Source organism: Macrosteles quadrilineatus, unplaced genomic scaffold (genome assembly GCF_028750875.1).
Source record: "Macrosteles quadrilineatus isolate MER2022 unplaced genomic scaffold, UCM_ALF_1.0 Scaffold_5__1_contigs__length_97177068, whole genome shotgun sequence".
Lineage (NCBI taxonomy): Eukaryota > Metazoa > Arthropoda > Insecta > Hemiptera > Cicadellidae > Macrosteles > Macrosteles quadrilineatus.
Genome location: NW_026542598.1, coordinates 45202721 through 45226305, shown reverse-complemented (window position 1 = coordinate 45226305; position 23585 = coordinate 45202721). Strand labels below are relative to the sequence as shown.

The 23585-nt window shown below is 37.0% G+C and overlaps 1 protein-coding gene across 2 annotated transcripts in view; it reads right to left on the bottom strand.

The window, feature by feature from the left end:
- Positions 1–23268, bottom strand: part of LOC128995102 (failed axon connections-like) — a 65496-nt gene extending 42228 nt beyond the window's left edge. For both annotated transcript variants that reach the window (XM_054420001.1, XM_054420002.1), the window contains exon 1: positions 22882–23268. In XM_054420001.1, the coding sequence (XP_054275976.1) occupies positions 22882–23151 (270 nt within the window). In that variant the 5' untranslated portion in view covers positions 23152–23268. The remainder of the gene's footprint in view (positions 1–22881) is intronic.
- Positions 23269–23585: the final 317 nt, after the last annotated feature.

Below are 23585 nucleotides of genomic sequence, written 5' to 3'. Positions count from 1 at the left end.
ACGGACACATATATATATATATAAATCTATATATATATATATATATCTATATATATATATATATATATATATATACATATATAAAAATTTGAACGAATGGTGTTTTTGGCCTCTGGGGACATTAAAATGAAAAAGTAAATCGGTCCCGGGCCTAAGTCTTACCATGAGACCTACGGTAATAGCTACTTCCCTATAGGGAAATTCGCTAAAACCAAGCAAAAACAACATTCCTAGGGACAATCCTAATCCTCGAAGGTAAATAACTCAGCCGTAATCTGATCCAAATCCTCTTAAAGGGTAGTTAAATACCTCGACCGAGGTAGACACATTACTCCCGCCCCACAATGGTTTCGGCCGAAGCTCCACAAAAACCCCACAGATGGATCAGGATCGGGTAGCTGCAGTGAAACACTTTCAGATTGCTTGTAAAGGACGTTTGAATGGAACACCTGAACAGCTGAAGCGAGCCGTCTCCAACAGTGTGAGAGACCCTTGCTGGCAGACCACGTAATTACAGAGGGTTCGTTGATTAAATATAATTTGTTGACGTAAATTGGAAACTGGACGGTACGGAATGTAATGGGGAACATGTTTACTTAAAATTTGCTTAGTTTATTATCTAGACTAGCATTTTATTATGGTCATAGAGTATATACGAATGTTCGTGAACAAGATAACTAGATTCAATTTTGATGACATTCGGCATGAGAGTGTAGTAGGGCTGGATTTTGATCCACTTGAATGAGCAAACGAACCAGTAAATCGGGGATTGGAGTTGTTATGGGGTTTTGAAATTTGTCAATTTTTTTTACATGTCTTTAGCCTTAAAAAATTAAAATTCTCAGATCAATTAAAACTATCGTGTATAGCTCAAAACAAATAGTTTTTTTTTCATAGAAACGTTGTTGTAGAATTTAAGGTTGAGGAGATTAAATGTTCAAGTAGGCTAATCGAAAATTGTCTAAGACTCTCATGTAATTATTATAGAAAAAAGTAAACTTTTGTAGTTTGCTTGTTTAAATGAAGAAATATAATTTGACCTAATTTTGCAAATTTATTTATTTCATACTATATTATTATTTTACAACTAAACCCCCTTTTTGCTTCCCTGTAGCAGCAAATCTAACGGGTGCAAAACTAATATTATTTTAATAGGGAATAAATCTAATATGAGTAAAAATCCAATAGAAACTCGCTTAGTCTGCAGGTATGCTGCGGCGGGGGTTTTTTAATAGCCCCTGAAGAGTTTAGAAATTTTTGTGAGGTAGACGATTCCTGAAATCGGTGTGAAGAAATATAGCATTTCATAGATTGAGGCACTGTCAAATATATTGAAAGTTGAGGGAGCAACCTCTAAACGATTGAATTCACACTATTAACACGGTCAGGGTCGTGGTTTTACATAATGTACAACACAGCTTCGCGTGCAGAGGTAATTCTCCTTCGTGTCAACCTTCAGACCTTCACCTTCACTATCAACACCTTGTGTCGCTCGCAACTGTTGATTGGTCCAATGGTACAGAACAGTTCTACTTTAGTCTAATGGAACATAAATTAAATTTTACCCGTTTCAAGACGTATTTCTCAAAATATTTACTTGCAGATGTTTTTAGCGATTTTTTTTTTATTTAGCATGACACTGAAAAATGAAGGTTTAATAAAAATACAGTATATCCGAAAAATGCAACCATTTTTCACGAATCTACCCAAGATTCACCGAGTCGCAGTATTTTAACGGAATATTACTCAATATTTACCGAGGAAAGTAAATAATTCTGGTTGTATCGGATCCAGTGTCTATTGGCAGAGAAACACTGATCTCGAGCGAAAATATTTTCCAAGCACTCCATCGAATATTTATCGAATCGCGACAAATGGCACACATACAGCCAATTGAGTTTGCACCAAATACTTTTTTTTGCTTAGTGCAATTGACCAACCGGCTGTACCGAAACTGCCACGACGTTTTATCATCATAATCCATACCGAAACTGCCACGCCAATTAGTGAAGATTATAAGGGTGTTTATGAGAATGCTAGAAACACTGAAACTGCCACGGCGGATTCCTCAGGTAGGGGAGGTTGGTTTGGCAACGTGCAGGGAGAAACGGGAATGAGAATATCCCTCACTCATCACAGTGACGATTTTGAAACACAACACTTTACTTTGCTCATAATTTAGTTAAATGCTTTTCATGTCGCTACTTAAAAGAGGCCATACTAACTTTGTACTTATTTAAATCAAGTGTCAATAGAAAAAGTCATTTAACTACCGATGAAGTCAGAAATAATTAGATAATATGTTCTAAAGGATTAAGATTGCAATTGAATGTAAAATGTTTCTTACTAAATGTATTATATTAATGCTCTTAATCCGTTATAGTGAATTACTGGCGTTAAAGAACTCGATAAACACATATTTTATCATTAGATTTGAAGTTTTCAGTTTAGAAATATACCTACCAAGGTGTATTCAGGCATCGTCAAAATTGCACAATAAGAAACATAATCTAATGCAAATAATAGCACAACAGGATACGTGTCCTGAAGTATAAATAAAACACAATTGTGATAAATTTGTTGATCATATTTGGCGAATTTATTAATTTCATCCTATACTATCAATACTTTGCAAAAAAAAACACTTTTTAACCTCGCCGTAGCAGTACCGGTAAACCCTAGGTGTTTGTTAAATCTAATGTTATTTAAATGGGGAATAATTATGTCTTGTTTAGGGACAATTTTAGTAAGAATCCAATCAAACAAATTGAAATTCACTTAGTGTGCAGGTTTGCTGCGGGCTGCGGTGGAGGTAATGTATTCAGAAATGAGCTGGGAATACCATGAAAACATGTTTTTCAGTAATGAGTTGGAAATACTGCGCGCACTGCGTTCCAATTGTCTTAGGAATTGGCGTCGAAGTATGAGATCCTTTGTGATGACTAGAATACACAGAATTGAGTTCGAGTCTGTCCAGATTTTGTTTAGTACGAAATACAAATAAAATACAAGACTAGACCAAGAAATATACAGATACAATTATACTTGTATACATAAGCCGAATAATGTGCAGGTTTACATTAATAATACCAGATAAAAACTTCATAATTGATAAGTATACATTTTAGATACGGTTGATAAAAAATAAATCTTAATTAGCCTAGGCTACTTGTAGTGATAATTCAGGGTCACTGCCAACCTAAAAACCGGGATAGCACGTGAATTTTAACTAACAGGAAAAAGTCCATGAGTTGTTATTGAATTTAGTAAGAAACCGGGAAATAAAAATGGTCAAATATTTGCCGTAAAATCCACCCGAAAACACTGAGTTTACACGTTTTGCGTAATCGAAAAACGCCATTGCGAGAAACTACTGTAGAAATGACCACGAGTATTGGCGCAATATCGATAAATCATCACACACTAAGCCGCAAGTGCAAGATGATCGTTAATTTTTCGTCGATCGCAAAAAATAGTTACGGGTGTTAAAATAATCGCTGGAGATGAATGCGAATGTTGCCGCAATTGTGAAATCATCACCGGTCATCATCATTGCGGTCGTACCATCACAGTTATTTCTGTGTTTGATCATGTTTGATCGAGAAATTGTCACGGATTTGGCCACAATCGTAACATACGATCACAGATGTTCGTTAAAGTTTCTTACCACGATTCTTCATTTTTAGTCGTTTCCGTGATCGCAAGTAATAATCTCGGTCGTTTCTATGATCACAGAAAATTGTCACGGATGTTACGCCTGGTGGGAAATCAACACGAATTTGCTTCCCATTTTCTCATGTTTAATTAGAATGAAATGAGACTCGGTGTATGTTTTTGCATACTTATTTAGTAATATACCTCAATTATAAATTTTGTTTATTCACATATACAGGGCTGGGCAAAAGTATGGACATCACCAGTTAACTTTTTAATGGGTTACGCCAAGAAAACAAAACTCTGTACACGTCTCTATATCACGCAAGTGAACTTTTTGTTGTATTCAAATTTTGTTCTTAAACCCAAAATGGGTTATTTTGGTGGCCCCATCGAGTGACACCTCATATTAATAGGCCATTAGTCGAAGAAATATATATCGAAGAAAGAATATCGACAAAAGCTAGAGGTATCTATCTAAACTCAACCCACTACAGTGACTGAAGAATGGTACGCGTTAAAATCGATTCAGTTACTGTTACTCGTTGTTATATATAATCTGTGAATCATTTTGCTCGACATCCTCCCCGATTTTTTCTCTAGCAAAACCACTAATTAACACCACACTTTGTATAACAAAACGGTAGCCGTCTACTAACAACGCCGCACCCCTTCTCTTCGTTTCAAATATCTTATCCTCCATCGAAAGACTGTCAACTAAGTATAATAACTAACACACCAACACCCTTACTACTAACTCTCTGAAGGATGGCACAAAACTGTTGAGAAATACCGAATTTGAAAAATATTACATGAGTCAAGCTAATAGGAGGGCATTCCACTGAGATTCCACGTGAACGCCCCTCTGCAGACCATGGTTGGGTACAGTATTTGTAGTTCTGCAACCTAGCGTCTTGGGCGAATAAAACTATTTTTGAATATTACAGTTTTACAGTATTATATTAGTATTTGATCCCCTCTAGTGTAATTAAAAGCGTCGAACAGATCATTTAAAATTCAGTGTTATATAAGTGGTAAATGAACATAAAACTTGTTTCTTAGTGGTAAATAATTATTCATTAAAGTAAATATATTCTCAAGAGACGGAATAAATACTTATAAAGTAAGTACTCTAACAGTCGCAACACTAAAAACTTAAATTAACATAAAATTAACTCCTAAAATATAAATACGAAAGCGCAAATCAATCACTTATTTTTCCAATCAACGTATTATTGTGAAAGAAATAAAAAGGTTAAGACAGAAATGGGAATTTTAAGTCTCCCGTTTCTCCCCGTCTATCTGGGGAATCTGCCGTGGCAGTTTCAGTGTTTCTAGCCCTCTCAAAAACACCCTTATAATCCTCACTAATTGCCGTGGCAGTTTCAGTATGGAGCATGATCGTAAAACGTCGTGGCAGTTTCGGTGTCCCCGACCAACCATCGGCGCCGATTTCGTCTCAAGCACGTCATTCTAACGCCCCCTGTCGACTTACGAGTGACCTTTAAACCCACATTGTGAGAGCCCCGGGTAAGGGTAGGGACAAAACACCACTCCAGACAGAGGGTGAGAGGTTGGTTTGGAATTACCTCTGTAGGGCTCCCGATACCATCAACGCAGCTTAATATACGAGGGAATCAATCTTTATTGCAACGATATCCAGATAATTTTACACAATCCGCATAACCTCACAGAAATCTCACGCTGGACACAAGTGTTTGTTACACTGAAAAACTGCTGAAGGTTATGGAATGTCACTGTATTTCTCAACTTTGCAACGACACGCATTTAATTACGAGCCATATTTGTCGCTGAGTGGTTGTAAAGATTAAAGTCAGTTAAAATTATCCGAGAAGTATTTCAGTTGTCAAGATATTCGAAAAGTATTGTTTTAATGTCTTCTTCCATTCACGCGTCACCGACATTATCACGAACTAAAAATTGATGATTTGCGGGGGTTTGTACCCAAATCTTCAGGATAAGCGTTTCACGCACTAACAAATAGACCAGCCTTGCCAGTCATGATAGTAGTTTTTATTGTACTTTCCTTGGATTTTAGACCGATATTGAAATTAATTAAATGGACTACAGACGGCTTAACAGTAAAATTACAAGTAACATCGTTAACCATCAAGCCATTAACAAAACCCATGGTGCTGAAAAAAATAAAAATAGAAAAAATGTAAGATTTTTATTTAAAAATTGCCACAAATAAAAAAAGAGATCACAAACCTCTTGTCGACTAGCGGCACATTCTCAGGAGATCCGTCATAATCAAGATAAGGCAGTGCAACCTTTAAAAGCCCCGGTGACATTCTAATCTCTACTCTATCAGGCCGAGGGGGTGTGGATATTTACGAGATGTGCCGACTGACAAGACAGCAACACACATACCAGACCGAGCGATAACGTCACAGGGGCGCAGGGGATAGGCAGCATTCCTGTGCATATACCACACAGTCAACGCACTCGTTATTGGTCCTTCGAGCCGGATTAAATTAATTTCTCTGACTTTATGGGGGTTATTTTTTATATTTTGTAACGGTAAACTAGAAGAAAAATTTTGTTACAGGGACGGGGGTTGTCAACACTCCTCTACGGACTCGAACAATGAGTAAAACTAAATCTAAAACAACTCAATTCACTTATGATCCTTCGAGCCTGATCATGTGAACATGTTTTCGGTTATTTTCTTCAAGCCTAATTTATAATGAGGACGAAAACAAAATTTGCAACAAATGTACGATTGTCAATCTGCATTTTCTAATAATTAAAATATTGACACCCAGTAGAAAATTGTCCCGAACTTTAATAATTGGCCCCTTTAATCTCATGCTGCGAAATTTAATCGAATTATTTGTACAACGTTATCTAAAGAAAGTTTTTCCTTTAGAAACCTGAAAACAGTAAATATTGCTGCTCAATTCCATCCAATATTTGACGATGATGATCCATAAAATCTAGAGATCCCCCATAGGAAAATCTAAGGAGCAATAAAAACAACGTCAGCGTCCCAGCTCTGTTGACATCAGCGGGAGGCAAGGGAGAACTAAAGCCAATGGGGAAATTCAATCTCGCTCTATCGGACGCCGCAAGGTAATCTAATCCGCGGCGTTATCGATATCGATACGGCGGATAATGCAGTACCAAGTTGTGTCCCCAGCACAATGAAGGCGACCTAGGTTTTACATTTATAAATAGTCTAATACATATTTTATAAATAGCACCCGTAGGTAATGATTCCCAATGATTACTCAAAATTTATTTAATAACTAGGTTATAAATTCCGCTTTCATGATACTCTCCTTTACTCAAAAATATAATGAACACTTTTCAACCACATAACAAAACGTGTTACAAATAACGGTTACAAAATGAGTCACAACAAGAACATAAAGATAGATAATATATTCCCCAAAACCCGTATAGACACGTAAGCCGAAGAAATGGCGCGTGCCCATTGCACAATGCCGCCCCAACCCGACAAGGGAGGTGATGAAATTCAAATCCCTCATTTGCAAGTCCTAATGTCGCACGCCGAATAATCAAGTTAAGTTACAAAATGGAACTGGCTTTGGGGGGTGGTGGGGGTGGTGCAAACCCCTCTATGGCATAAGACAAGCCATAAAGACGGCGCCGTGTACGTTATGATTCTACTACCTGAATGGATATGAAGATTGGTGTAATAACTATTTGGCAGAATTACTAGCCACCTAATTATCCCAAAGGAGCTTCCTGACGTCAGGAACATAGACTAAAACATTAAATGATTACATAAACACCTGGTTATTTGCTGGTGAATTAATTAACTCGTCCAACGGTTAGATTAATCAACTGATTTCGTCACTCAGTTAAAAATAAGCAATCATAATTACGCTACTTTAATCTAATTTAAACCCATAACAGTTTAAATTCGTCATATATGAAAATTTTTCTTTCACACCACCGAAATGTCAATTTTTCGTTCAGCCCTATTGTACGACAGGTTCGGTTGCAGTTCGAGTGGGTGGGACAACTGTGAACTGTGCGGCGGACTCACTGAGCAGGTTCAGCGGGAGTGATGTGAACCAGTCGTCCTTGAGTCGCAGACACACCAGACATCGCTGATACAATCTTTTGTCTGCGCGATGATTCATGAATCCATCAACACACGGAGCATCGATTCAACTTAACATTTGACACTAGTGTACTCATTCGATTACGAAAATGCCACTAAGAAATCTGCTGTAGGCCTACAGTATTCGTTTCGGTTGTAATCGAGTATTGCTAATTTATCCGGTTCGAAGGACCACTTAGTGATTTCGTAGTTTATAAACAGTACAATATAGGAGAGAACTATATGATTTTGTTAATAATAAAACATAAGAACATCAAGAACATATTCCCCAAACGGATATCCCTTTTTGAAAGTCGTAGTATTTACCTGGGGTTATTTTAAACTATAAACAAACAAATTTTACCCGATTTCGTAATATGAATTTCGGATCAAACGGCAAAATTAATGAAATAAACTCTGACTATGTACTTATGATTCCACAGATGTTAACAGACTAAAGGGTTTCCTCGCGATCTTGTAATAAATAACGAACGTTAAAGATTTATAAATTATAAGATTACTTTAACGGCAAAAAATATATCTTTCGTTATATTGGCATAGGTAATTTACAAGTAAACCAAAAAACTCGACGCAAAACCGTCATTATATTCAAACTACGCCACAATTACCACGATTAATTTTAGTTTTCGTCAAAAGGCCCCGGTGGTCGTGAACCCTTTAAAGCAACAATAAGGCCGCTAGAACCGCGCGTCATTATTTTCTTGAAGGGAAATAATAATGCGTGCGTTGTGGTGTACAAAGGGAACAATACTGAGATCTATGCATTTATCTATGCAAAGTTATTACAATTTATGCAACTTTTCCCGTAAAATAACATAGTAAACGCCTTACCCGTTATGAGGGTTGTTGACAAGCTAATGGGAGAAAGTATGTGTCAGATTGCTGATACAGTTTATTAAAAAATATATACATCTTAAACAAACAGACATAATTTACTTCTGTATCTGAGTGAATGACATTGTTTTCTTCAGAGAGCACAGAATAGAAGTTTGTGCACAAGAATATAAATTTGAGCAAAGAATTTCTATTCTGTGCTCTCTGGTTTTCTTGACCCCAAATTCACCAACTACAAAAAATCTCTAAAAACAGAGGAGTGAGAAAGATTGTCGGAACAATAAGATTAGTACTCTGAATCCACTTAATCCTTTCCCAGCCCAGTTCACAGCGCACCATACGGCACCAATTAAGAATTTAGTCACGGCTACAACTCCCATTGTACTCTCTCATTTAGTCTGTTAATTAGCCAGAACTACGGAATGCTAAGACATAAACCTACGTCTCAATCTGAGCCCGGCCTATGAATATTAACTACAGCCGTTCGTACTGTGATCATATACAACGATTCTTTCCCTCCATCTTCAAAAATGCCGGGTAAACCGTAATGGACTTTGTTTATTGCGATAGAAGTGAAAACACAAATTATTAAGGAAAGTTAAACACCTTTTTTAACACAAGCCTCTAAAAATACAAACTGTACTCTACTACTCGAACGCGCTATTTTTTTCTTGGTTTCGAAATAACATTAATACTTCGTGTGACACATAAATTAATGATAAAACTGTTAAATACAAAGTACTAAATATAATTCGAATTTTCTAACACACATCAATGTGCACACTAAATTTGTCTGCCTCTGTTGAATACATTTTGTTACATCATGTTATGGTATCCCATATAAATTTGCTAACTAAAAAAAATGTATCAAATACAATCCAAAGCGAAACATATAATTACAGCAATGTTACTGTTTCATTTCCAACGTTCAACTGTAAAAACCCTCAGGAAAGCAAAAACTTGGAATTTTAATTCCCACTAATTAAGTTACGACAAACACGAAAAGTTGAGCTGGAGATAAGCGGTTAATTAGGTTAAGGGGTATTTCTGCCAGTTTCCATGTTTATTTGCGTCTCAGTTGCAGAAATATTCCGCTCCGCCAAGCACCCTCCACTCGAGCCCTCCCCTTACTTCAGCCGACCTACCCTTCAGACACAAATAACCTCTTGTGATCGCTATTGTGTCGTGTCAAGCTATACGTCTGGGGGCAAACATCGTGCAAGTCTCGACCAACCCAAGTAGACAACCTCTCTAGTGCGAAACGAGCTTGACCCGAGCCCATACGATAGCAATTAATTAACATTTATTAAGAAATACCTTTCAGGGCACTTGTCTCAATTCAACAATACGATTTCTTATTTTACAGGTTCAAAATCGGCAGTAGATTATTTGCCAAACTCTGCATTATTATTCAGTTAAAAACCTCGAGTGTGCGTCGTTGTCTCAGAGATAATTGAAACAATACGTCGAGAAGATGCGATCATTTGTTGGTGAAAGCAAAGAAGTGGTTTTACGTGCAATTGTTATGTTCCCCACAATAATTAACATTGCTAGACCCGTGCAACGTGCAGTGGCGCCTGCCTGTCTACCATTGATTTCCAATACAAACCACACGCGCGTTTTTATAGTTCAGCGGCTCAAGATTTTTTTTAACATGTAACAGATACAAAATTACTTTTTCCAGTAGGTACGTACATTACACAAGAATAAGCTCTCAACAATGTACTACCTCAAATAGATCATAAGACGACAAAGGAAGCTTTCCTTCCCTAAATAGCTTAACGTTTAAGGATATATGACTTGAGAGGACTGTAAATCAGCATCGTGAGGTGTAAATAAGGTGTGTTCCTTGTTCTAAAGAAAATCAATTAAAACTTTAGAGAAAAAATTTGTTTCATGGAGTATTGTTAATTATTTTTCTTTAAAAAATCAGAACTTTTCTTTCAGGGTGGGTTTCCCCTAGCATCTTGGACGGTCCTGTTACAGAAGAGTTCAAAATCACATATTTTTTGTAAGTAATCTAGGATGCTCCCATACCTAGGATAGTAAACGAATCCGTGACAAAGAATTACAAGTTCCTGGGTCCCGCCGATTTTTTCAGTTTGAACTGTAAAAGGAACACTTGTCGGTATCACAAGATCATCTCTATACGATTACCTTAGGTATCACACTTTACCGGCGATGCGGGAGCTGCAATACTATATCAAAACAAGAATTGCAGAGTCCAAACTAAAACAATGTTAACTAAAACACTCATACAGTAGAGGAAAACAAAGAAATACGGCAAATTACAAAGTTTTGCCCCAACTGAGGATAATTATAACGCAATTACCCCAAAACGAGATACAACACGGTGCGTTATCACGCAAACGTGCGTGCTGGTGGCGAGTTTATCACACGGACAATGCAATGGGCTGTCGATGAATCAATATTTCATCTTTGTGAATGACAACAAAGGACTGTGACTGTGGTTGGAACTTGTACATTAGTCACATCGTATATATAGTGTCTTAGAAAAAGATCATACAGATATGTTCTGTATGACGGGGGTAAACAATTATTGTAACCGTAGAGATGCATATACGGAGACAATTTTTTTTTGTAAATATTCTTTAGTTTAGTAGACTGAAAACACTGAAAGGCACTTTGTCCGTATTTCTTTTCGAGTTGAGGACGCAAAAAGGATGTTCTTCCAAGAAATGTCTGTTCTATTATCGATCAAAAATGTCAAGTTGCCACTTATTGGCTCTACAATATAATATTTGGTATGAACACGAACAAACATGTAATTAAACGCCCTTTTAGAAAGAATGTATTTAAAATATAAACAAATATTAATTTTAGTTATTTTTTGTGGTCTTAAGCAGATTAAAATTACCCACCAAAGCCCCAAAGACTTATAAAATATCAATATCAGAAATTTAATCAACACAGTTAGACAGTTCTCGTAGAGATGTAGGCCTAGGCATATTTTGTTAAAATGTATATTTTTTTAATAACAGAAAAAAATAGTTATCAGGGCAACTAATTATAATATGCAATTATGAGTTCAAATATTTTAAAACAGTGTAGATTTATTTAAAGTCAAAATATTTATTTAATTAATAGTTGTTTTTCAGTTTGTAAAAGTAATTTAACAGATTAATCTGCTTAAAGAGTGTGAAGCATTTGATCATCTTTTAGAACAGAATCCTATACTTCCTTGTCGGATATAAAATAGACAAAATTGTGGTGCCTAGTATTAGAAATAATAGGATTAAACATTTTTATCTTCGCATCACAAATTAAATTGGCGATCCAGCTATTACCTAATGTTCTCTGCATAGCTATTCCAAGAAGCGGCAATGTTTACATGTAAACACTACAGACCACTCTGATAGCTGTCTGAAGTTGTTTACGTCCAAGCGTTGTTTGTTGCAAGGGAATAGCAACAACTGGTCGTTCTAGATCCCGGTCTGGCATTTGTTTTGGTAATAACTTTGGGTAAAGAGCAACAGGACCAGAGGCACGATCTATGCATAAATTATAAACAATTGAATTTCAATCATATTAATGTGATGCGGTTAATTTAAAATTCCAAAATTCTGTATTTTCCAGGCTTTCAAGAATGAAAGCCTACACGATCAAATCTTCTAGGAAAGTGTGTTAAAAACTGTGTATCCTCAAAACGGCGCACTAGGCGATGTTTACATCGGTGCAAATGACACACTAGGTTAAAATGATGGTTAAAATTAGCCCTTCTAATTATCTGCACGTACAATAATTGCTAATCTCAAACCAAAACAAATCCTAAGTGATTCTTGATAAAAACGAATTTAACTGACATTACTGAACTATATTTTTTTGATGAGAACACTAAAGTTAATTAGTTTTTAACACTTTTACGACCACGGAGCGCTTCACAAAAAACTATACTGTTTCGAAAGCAAAACAAAAACCTCGGAGAATAGAGCTTTCCCAAGGGAAAATCCGGACAAAAAACTCCAGTTTATTGTATTAGCCGGGCGCCTCGCCAACTTCGACTATACACCCGGCCAATTGGGCTATGTCGCTCGTCCATAAATTATTGCTGCTTTTAACTCGTCCTACGATGTAATTCTGTTTACAAACTTGTATAAAATTGCTATAAATTTGACAACTAGTTATTTTTTATTTTGTGTCTATCTACGCCAATCAGATTATTTAAGGTTTTTAAAGGGAGCAGTCTGAAACGCGTTTAGTTCCTATCCAACGTCCAACTTTTGATAGATAGCACATTTCAGTTACGTCGTGCCGAAACATGTCTAGTTATTAGTCATTCGTGCAAGCTACAATTGTCAACTAGCCACAAAAACTGTTGATTGCATCATGAACAAAACGTGTAATTTGATTGATTTTAGTCTCAACTCTCATGAAAGTGAGCAAAATAGTTCCCTCTCCCTTAATAACTTAATTTGCCACCCAATTCTTTCAACGAAGTTTACACTTGGCATCCTGAGTGCACATTCATCTCAACAGTTACTGCTGAACCCGCGAGAGTTAACCTGTTGTACAGTAACACTTTTTCACCGCAGAGACTTAGACCAGTAGCGAAACGCATTAACGATTTTCTTCAACGCATCATTCACGGACACGATGCAGCTTGTCGTGCTAGTGGACTGGGCACTGACAATGCCTGGACGTCGGACGCGCATTTCCGGCGTTGGAGATAAGAGCGCATTATGTAATCATCCCATGACCGGCCCTCGTCCCTACCACGGCACCACGCCCGTCTCTCACAACACTTGTAGCTACAACTACTACAACCATTACAGTGGAGCCTTGATAACACGTCTCTCATGGAGATGTCCAAGTAAAACATGGTATCAAGGTTGACTTCTTATCGAGGTATCCAATAACATGTAATTAAGGGTACGATGAAGTCGAGGGTATTTGAAAATTACTCTTCTTATCAAGGGTCGCCTCATACAGGTTCCACATGTATATTTCAGAAATTTCTAGTTTTATAGCTAAATTGTTAGAGGATTTATGTCCTAGCAAATTGAACCATTGTAGAAATTTTCACAATTAAAATTGTGTGCTTCATGACCATCATGACGGTTCAATTACTCACGAGAAAAGTTTATGACGCACCCTCAAAAGACGCACAAACCAAGACAACCCAATTTTGATGCACGATATGGGGAATATGACCTTAGTATTTCAGAAAAACGGTGCAATGATGCTAAAAATATAACTGTGTACAGCCTATTTTACTCAAATAATGAATACTTTATAAAATTAGTTGAACACTTAAAAAAACAATAGTTTACATAATAAGTCAACAAACAAAACGATGACATCGTTATATTTAAGACTAATTCACGAACGGAGTTTAAGGCAGCCCGGGTGGAGGGTAATTTACCGTCTGTATCTCGCAAAGCCTTACCACTAATTTATGGTAAGCGGACTTTTATAGCGTACATAAGCCCTAATATCCCGGCGAACGCATATTTCTTCCAGCCTTTTAATATGAATTGTAGTAATTAAATCTTATAGATCAAACGAATCTCTCGTTTTTACAAAAGATGTAGCTCCCACTAACGATTTATAGAATTCTAAAACTTAAAACAGTTTTCAGAAAACAATATACTAACAGTTTAGGACACAAAGAAACATTTAAATCATACTGTGATACCACAAATAGGAGGAAAAGCTGCTACCAACGGATAAATAAATGTAGGGTTAAATCAATCTCAATTGCTCAAACGTGATCGCCTCTTTAGTTATTTTAGTCACGATTCACTCACAAATCCTCTCAAAATTAAACCTCTTTCAAGTGGCTATGAATCATTTCCGCTTCCAAATTGATTCTTGTAGTTTTACATTCATCGTAGAGCTACTCACATTCTGACAGTGGAATAACAAGAAAGTGAGTCATCGTCGGCGCACCAGGCAGGACCAGACAAGATGCTACTTTCACTTGACTTTGACCTTGTTCAAGCACCGCACACTCTCGCCTCAACCTGTCTTTCCCAGGCAACGCAGTGTAAATAACATTCAATACCAAGGAAACTTAAGTCTGTTGATAAGCTACCTAATAATACGTTGCCACGTTATCGTCAAAACCAAGAGTTTTCTTCATGGACCAGGATTTAAGATTGAGAATCAAAAATTGGGTGTACTGATGTCGAAATCTTTTCTGTTATAGCCTACGAGTTTTTCGCTATTCGCTCTAATAAAATAACGGACAAATCAATTAATTACCATGTTCATTCATTGCATTAAAACGTTTTAAAGTCACTATGGAACAAGAACAAAACTCGAAACAATATTTATATTAGTGATCTTTGAAAAATATGGTTATGTACCTCCTAATCACAAAGTGACCTCTTTTAACCATTTTACAAAACTATGGACGAATCAAAATCAGAGAAAAAAACAGCCTGCGCACATTTCAGAACCATGGATAAACAAAATTTACTGCAGAATTTTATTGGTCGATGCTTTTTCTACCGTAATCCAATCCTTAAACGAGTGAAAGCACCGAAACAACGGATGTGTTGATGGGTAGAAATGGAGCCTGTGTGAACAGTGCTTTTAATCCATAAAAATCTGAAAGTACTAATCAATCAAATAGGTTAGTATGTACGGGACTTTCGTTCTGGATACATATCGCAAACGATTGTTTCATCACATCCAATTCTTCCGGAATATTCGGAGAATGCACCAACCGTCAAGTTTCTCCCAGGGTTCAAGAACATCTATTGGACGACTTCCTATTGGCTCTCGGCCTTGCTCTACTATCGACTGCACTTTCCACGGTTACTCGGTCGTCGACCAGTGAGAGTCGTTTGTGACTGGTGAAGCGGCGTTTTCCTAGCGACGCGATTAAGCCTGTTACGCTGCGTGCTTCGTGCTCCGCGGTTGCCGGAACCACCGATCCCTTTTAAACTAATGAGACTGTTTTCCTAGCGGCGCGGTGCGCGACTAACTGCCAACTGCGCAGTGCGCAGCGCGCAGCGTGATTGGGACCACTGCCTCGAGAGCAGTCAGTTGCGAACCACGCTGCCGAACTGGGCCATTGTTTACATTGGAAATATGGAGAAAACGATAAGTTAGTGATGTTACCAAGTTCACTGTTGATTATGACAGTTTATTAATTGACTGTGTGTCCGAGTTTGAAATTCTGTGGAAAATGAGCCATCCTGATTTTAAAAATAACTTGAAGAAGGACAAGCTTTGGAGTGGGATAGGCCAAAAAAATTACCGCAATCGACTTTACTTAAATTAAAAAGTTCCCTTAAATTTGACTTCATTGTCTATCAGGTGCCTATTAATAAGAGTACTAAAAGCACCCTCATGGCTCCTAGATCTAAGTCAAAGTCAAACTCAAAATAAACTTTATTCGTATAAATTCATAGCAGTATCAGAATAGAGTCACATATAACTAAAAATCACATACTTTCATCATACTTTTCTCCGATCCATAGCAGAACGCTACTGTGGAAACCGCGAATCTGCTTGTTACGCAACGCATTGCCGGATTTCTAGGAAAACACTTTTGCGCAGCGTAAAATTTTAATCACGCTGTTCCTGGCCACGCAGCGTTCTTTGGATTAATCGCGTAGCACGCAGCGCGGTTACTGAAGTTGGAGGAAAACGCACCTTGAGCCATAGACACTGCATTCTACACATTCCACAGCCTAAACCGACGAGGCCGAACAGTCAACCGAGTGTAGGAGACATAATATTATGTATTGGTTGGAAATTTCTTAAATTCAGCGACGTGATTCAAATTCAAATTGGGTGTACAAAAACACTAGTGTTTTATGGGTTCGAAAATTCAACTTAACGCGAACACGTTGGTTTTGTTGTTTACCAAAATTCAACAACTCTGTTTCAGGAAAAATAAAACTTACAAGATGGCGTTTATTTAGTGTTGCCTCTCATGGCTTCTAAATATGTTGCAGAAGATTTGGGAATTTTTTTGTATGCAAAGCTAAAGCAAAATTCCTCAAATCCAATACGTCTAATTCTACGTCTACGTCTACGTTCAATACGTCTACGTCTAAGGTTTGCATGGGACCCACACTTTTTTGTGTACAGTTCTGCAGTTCTGTAATTTTAGCCATAACTAGGCAAAATTTGGAAATCTGGAAGTAATTTGGCAACATTTTATGCAAAAACCAAAAGAATAATTTCAAACAGGTCATCAAAGTAGTCACATTAAGTAGTTGTTTCACATTATTATATACCACACTGCATATCTCACGTATTGATAGGCAACCTTTTATGGCCAACCATCACGATGCCCCAAGGACAAGATAAGCCACGATTCGTCATGACACTTACTTATCATACATTAGTCATTCGAGAATGCGGAAACCACAGACAGGCAAATGCCAATTCAGGCGTGGTCATTTAATTGAGAAAACCGCCAGCTCATTGAATACCTCCGGTGTGTACAGCGTAGTATGGCGTAGACACGTTGTTAGTGTAGTAGTGAAGACATCTCAAGAATTTCAAGGTTGCCTCGTACAACTTGGAGTAGGTAAACAACGAGCAAACTTGTATTACACATGAATAATGTTCGTACTTGCAAGGTAATATTAATAATATGTAATATTCATGTACATTCTATTGTCCAATCACCGGCAAATTGTATACAAATTTAAATAGTGCGGCTTGCAGTGCGCTCATAACAAGGGTTTGATGAAAATTAATTATTATTTACGTAGTTTATTACCTAAAAAGTAATTAAATTCTGGAGCCTGTGAAAAATGCTACAGAATGCTTTGATAAAATATAACCGTAGCCTAAGTTAATTGAAATACGGAAAGGATCAATATGTACAAAATATGAAGCCAGATCGTAAAAGTCCGTGCAAGAATAAACTTTCTGAATTTCGCCAGAAAAACGAAGTCACTAAGCAAATTAAAAACCAAACGAGGCGTTCCTGGAACAAATTCCACGAAAGCGAGTTACAAATAGCCTCATTCATCGGCGATGGTAATATAACAGTCGTTTCCACATTCCAAACTCTTCACTGTAGTCGCCACGCCTTCCATAAACTGCGACACACTATTGTCTCGACCCCGTAGACTTCCGGAGTAGCCCGGGGGTCGGGGGAGAGTCCTAACAATACCAGGGGTTAGGCCAAAGTCGGCCGGCGCAGTCACGCGGCAAAATCAACAACTTCTAGGAACGTCAAATAATCGACAAGGAAAACTACTTCGAAATTGGGAAACTTAGGTTAGAAACGCTGAAATATCTATAGCTTAGGGCCATGAAAAAATCTCTCGCTGCCAGTCACTGCCACCTATATAGAACAGTGTTCTCTATTTTTTTAGTAGTCCTGTAAGTCGGCTATAGATTACAATACGTCTTTCTGCCAAATAACTTGGTTATTTTATTGTTCAGCAGACAGAAATCAGTGCAATCTGTCAGTGGACCACTTCAACTACGTCTATTTTGGCATGGGGATGAAATGTCTAGTTCAATCAATGGTCAAGTGGAAACGCATTTAGAAGATCATCATAAACAACAACAGTCCGGCATAGTTAAGGCGTTACTACTTCACAAGGAATAAATATCAAGACACAAAAATATTTACAGTTGCGACACAAAGTCTCCAAGGCATGTAAAAAATGTGCAATGTGTATCGGATGAATTATGCAAGTTGTACTGGAGCTTCCGCCATGATGCACTCTGCAGTCTGAACCAAGGACACATTCCTAACACCGTCCAACTGCGCATCAAGTGAACATGCGCCGACTCGTCACAGTTGGACAACGCATGCGCCTGTGGCCTTACAACGCACCGTGGAGGAGAATAACTGAGTACATGACTGACTAACCATGGGACAAGCGAAAACAAAGAGATCATTAAATATCATTTAGATATTAAATTGTGTAATTCTCGCACGGGTCTCCTAATTACATTTAAATTAATAAACACTTTAAAGTTATTATGTATCAGAGAAAGCTAAGAATTTACTGAATTTCGTCTTTCCCGATCAAAACAATGAAAGGTGTTTTTATCCCAGATTTTTACCAAATGTTTATTTATCACTTTCATAACACGCAGAGGAATGACTACAAAAAAATAATTAGAACATGGTCATGGTACCCCTTACCAAAATTGCTACGTGACACATACAGATTTTAGTAATTGAAGTTTAAAAAAAATATGCTGGTAGGAAGTTTTCTACAAATTAAAACCTGAACAGTAGATTGGGCTTTACTCCCCTGATTCCTATCTCATAATGGGCCAAGGCCCAAGGGGGCAAATTTGACACTAAGTTACACCCTAAGGCCGAGCGCACACGGTGTGACTGTTTTACAACTGTCGTTGCAAACCAGTTGCGCTTGCAACTGTTTTGCGACATCGGCAATGTATTGCAGTGGGGAGCCGCACACGACGCAACTGGTCGTTTGCGATTTTCAAAAAAGTTTGAAACCAGTCACATGCAACGGTGGGCCCGACGTTGCAGCAACCAGTTGCACGAAACCATGGGGTGTTTTTGTGGTGTTTGGTGGAAATTTGTTGTTATTTTGACGGCCGTATAGTGTTCATCTCAAAATGAATGATCAAGAATTCAACTTGAAGCTCGTTGGAAAAGTGGAGAAACATGAAGTTCTGTACAACTACAAACTGCCAGGATATTGAAGGAAAGATTTGACTGATAAAGCATGGCAAGATGTGTCTGTTGAATTGGGTTTGCCAGGTAATGTTATAAATTAATTAATTTATTTATTTGTAAACTAATCAATTGATTTAAGTTCCAAAATGGTGTCTTTTGTCATTCTGTAAAAAGATTTAAATTTCCTATCCGACTGTGACAACTCTCTAGCTGCTACAAACAGCCTACGCCTGACGTTATTTCTCAAATAAGGGTGAACCCAATGTTCCCTCTGTACCCTACGGTGCTTTCTGTATTAATAATAACTAATGACGTCTTCTTCGTCTGAGTCTGACATTGTTATTGTACTTAAAAACACTTAAAAACAAGGAAGGTCTTAAAAACAACGTCACTGCACTTACAATATAACACTCCACTGATTGCAGAATATACGCAACTGTAGTTGTAACACAGTTGCACCGTGTGCGGACAGAAGCTCTTTTTCAGTTGCAAACTGGTTGCAGTCGCAACGGGTTTGCAACGGTTGCTCTCAAAACAGTCACACCGTGTGCGCTGGGCCTAATAAGTCACTCAGGGCTGATTTATAGCACATAGGCTCATGTTCCCAATAGGGGTAATGATCAATGTGATGTAGGTGACAATGTCATATGACTCCATCCATAACCTCCTCCAATCATCTACCCTACCACCACCAGAAATAGATACCAGGGTGGAAGTGCAACTGTTGAAAATACAAATTTCTTTGTAAGCCTATATTTATCATTTGACGCTAGGGATAACATTTAATGAATGTAGCTGAATGAAATATGAATGTAGCCTTAAGGCACAGTGTATCAATTATTTGAGATGATGACGCCACCTAGATGTGTATTTTAACCCAAATATGAGTGAATTGTGTGTCGTAGAATGGTGTGAGGTGATCGGTGTAGCTTTGTTAGTGTCTTAGATCAGCTGGTTCATCAATCAAGATCATTTATTTTAAAGCCTAATGATCACCAACACCTGGGTCTGACTTCCAATCATCAAAAGCTATACTGACTTTTTTCAGGATCCAACCGTTTGATTGTTAGGCGAGCACTTTAACCACTGCTTTAGAAAGTCTCCATAACAATTTTTTTTCTTTTTTCTAACCTTTTGTTTTAAAAACCTCCATGACAAGATAGGTAGGCTCTAGCCCCGATGTAATTACTCTCTAATCACTTTGGTAACAGAATTAATTTTAAAAATTGTTAAATAACAAACCTTTATGGCCTACAATCCCCAGAAAACCAACCTCACACAGTTTCCTGCCCTGTTTAGGTTTACAAATGACGAGTGACTAAGTAGCTGAGTGGTTAGTACCCTAAGAAAAAGAAAAAGAAAAATTGGCATGGAAACTTGGTTTAAGTGCTCGCCTCTCAATCAAATTAGATGGTTTCAAATTGGACCCAGCTGTTCCTGATCTTGTTGGGCTTTAAATAAATTATCCTGGCTAATAAAACAGCTGATCTTATAGTTTTTTCCAAAGACATTTTAAAAGCAAATCCTTTTGTAAAGATAATATCTTTATCGAATAATTTTTTTTTGTGACTGTAGTCAACAGTTTTCCATCAAAATAAATCCTTCTAATAAAACGTCATTTCTCAATTTCACGTTGCCCATAAAACCATTGGACTAAGATAGAAACCGTCGATCTAAATACAAATTACTATTAGAAAATAGGCTAACCATTTCATTTTTGAACCTACTTTTTCCGTATAAAAATAGGCTATTAGACAGCTAGATGATCTTTAGGAACATTTATTTAGATTAACTTGCTATTTTTCTAGCCTAACCTGAATAGTGCTATCATTACCGGTAAATGCTCGCCTTAGTAGGCTAATCAAAAGGTTGCCGGATCAATCCTTTGAAAGGTCAGTGGATTTTTATGGTTGGAAACTTATTTAACTTTAGTTTGGTAGTTTAAATACAACATTAAAATAACTTAGTTAACTTATAATGGTCCAAGTTACATTAAAATGGCTCTCAATGTGGTTTTAAACACCGATTAAGTTTAAGTCTATAGAAGTCTAGTGTTTCTAAAACGAAATGATAAGCAAGTTTGCCTTGCAGGTCAAGAAAACCCCATTATTGCACACTTTTTAAGTTAACTTAGGCCTAGACCTGCCAAGGCAAACTTGCATGCAAAATCGGTACTTTCCATAACATAACATACATAACGTATCAAAAGGGAACATTCATTAACATCGATGATTTTTTTCTTCGATATATCGATATTCTATCTGATATATAGGCCTAGATGTTAACGCTAACTGAAACAATCAGCTGACAACTATGTACGATAGATAAACAAGCTTTTTTAAGTTGTTCAGTAACTTATGTTACTGTATTAGGCTAGCTAACAAATAACAATTCTTTTAAAATTCCATATTTAAATGAAACTGTTCTAGAAACTTCCTCAACATAACCAAACAAACTTTCTGAAACATTTAAGTTAAAGATTCCGTTTGATATTCTCCACTCGCCTTTTCTTTTATACTTAAAACAGAATTTTGAAAAGGTACTTAACTTACCTAGAACTTAGAGCAAGTATGGTTAAGTTAAATTTAGTTAAGTTATGTTAGGTTAGCTTAGAACCAGTTTAATTTCTTAATCCAAATAACTTACTTATAATTTAGCCAAACAGTTTAAAAGCGTTTTTTAAACCATAAAGATTTGTGTGGGACGTTAACTTTTAAAACTTAGTTAACTTAAGTTAAATCATAACACATGTAACTTAACTTATTTGAGTCTAAACAAGATCAGTTTTCAATTTAACTTAACTTAGATGCGTTTGAAGATAGGCTATTAAAACAAGGAATAACTTAAGTTATGGATCGTAAAGGAAAACAAAATTATTGATATAAAGTTAACTTAATGTAAGTTACTCTTGGCCTACTGAAAAAATAATTCGATCTTAGGCTGTTAATGAATGTTCCCTTAACTTAAGATTAATTAACTTAAGATAAGTGACTTAACTTATAGGCCTACTATATAACTTAGCTGTTTTAAACTGAATTCAGTTCGTAACAATAAGTAACTAAGACTTAAGTTAACTTACTTAAGAATAAGTTGTACACAAGCCTGCGGATAGGCCTACCGGTTGTAGCTTAGGACAATGAAGTTTAGCGAACAAAAAAAGGGATTAAATCCATATTTTAAGCCTAACTCAAGGACTGGGTACAGAACCTAATTGAGAATAACTTAGGCTACGGCAACCTCGATAGCTTAAACTTAGGCTCTTTTAAGTTAAGCAATTATAGAGAAAGTTTAAACATAAAACTTAATAATTACTGCTTGTTTAACATTATAAACACGATAGGCCAGGTTACCTAAACAACATTAAGTAACAGGTTTAGGACCAACTATGAAAAGAGCTAGAAAGTTAGGTTAGAGTTCTATGCCGGCAACAGTAAAATATACTCAAAATTAACTGATACAGTGCCTTTTAATACATTTAAATCTACTCCCAACAATATATCGTAACGATAAAAAGACAAAAGAGTCCAGGTTTAATTTATTATAACGATAAAAACATCAAATAACTTTTGAATTCGTCCACAATGCACTATCTTGACCATATTATCCGGGACTGTAACAATAATGGCGGCGTCCGTAAGACCGACATGTTCAAAAATTTTAACAAAAAACTTACCTCGTATTTGAGCCCAGCAAGCCTCAGCCAGGTTTCAACTTTGAGACAATAGGGAGAGAGTGACGGAACCACCGGTGTACGCGAAAACTGATACAAATACACAATGTCTTTTTCATAATTTGTTTTGCGCACGACGGGCTTAGGTGGCTGTTGCTCGGCAGCAGGCGCCGCCGGTTGTTCCGAAGCTTCCTTCGTTTCTGTCTTGGTTTCAGGTGCCGATTCTGTGACCTCCTTGGTCTCAGCAGCAACGTTGTTTTCTTCACTCGCCATTATCCTAGAGTGTACAGATTCTCTCAGAAGTTTTCACTAAAAACGAGAAAATGGACACTGAAGGACCGCGGTATACACTTCTCCACACAACTCGTAAACTCGCCCGACTGGTTCACTTTCTTGACAGCAGCGCTGGACGCGGCAACCCAAGCCATGACGTCACCTACTACGCGAGTCAAAAGTGCTTTGCCCCACCCCACAATTCTACACAAAGACCATCTTGAATAGCGTTGTCTGCTGACACACCCTTCTATTTTAGTTTGAAATTTGTAATAACATTTAGGATTATTATTAGAATAGTACTAATTCCGGAAAAAGTGTTAACAAATATAATAATATTATATTTTTTCTTGTTAAAATGCCACAGATTACTCTATGTACTACGGTGGACAATAACTCAACTTTTTGTAACATGTAACCCCTATTTTATTTTA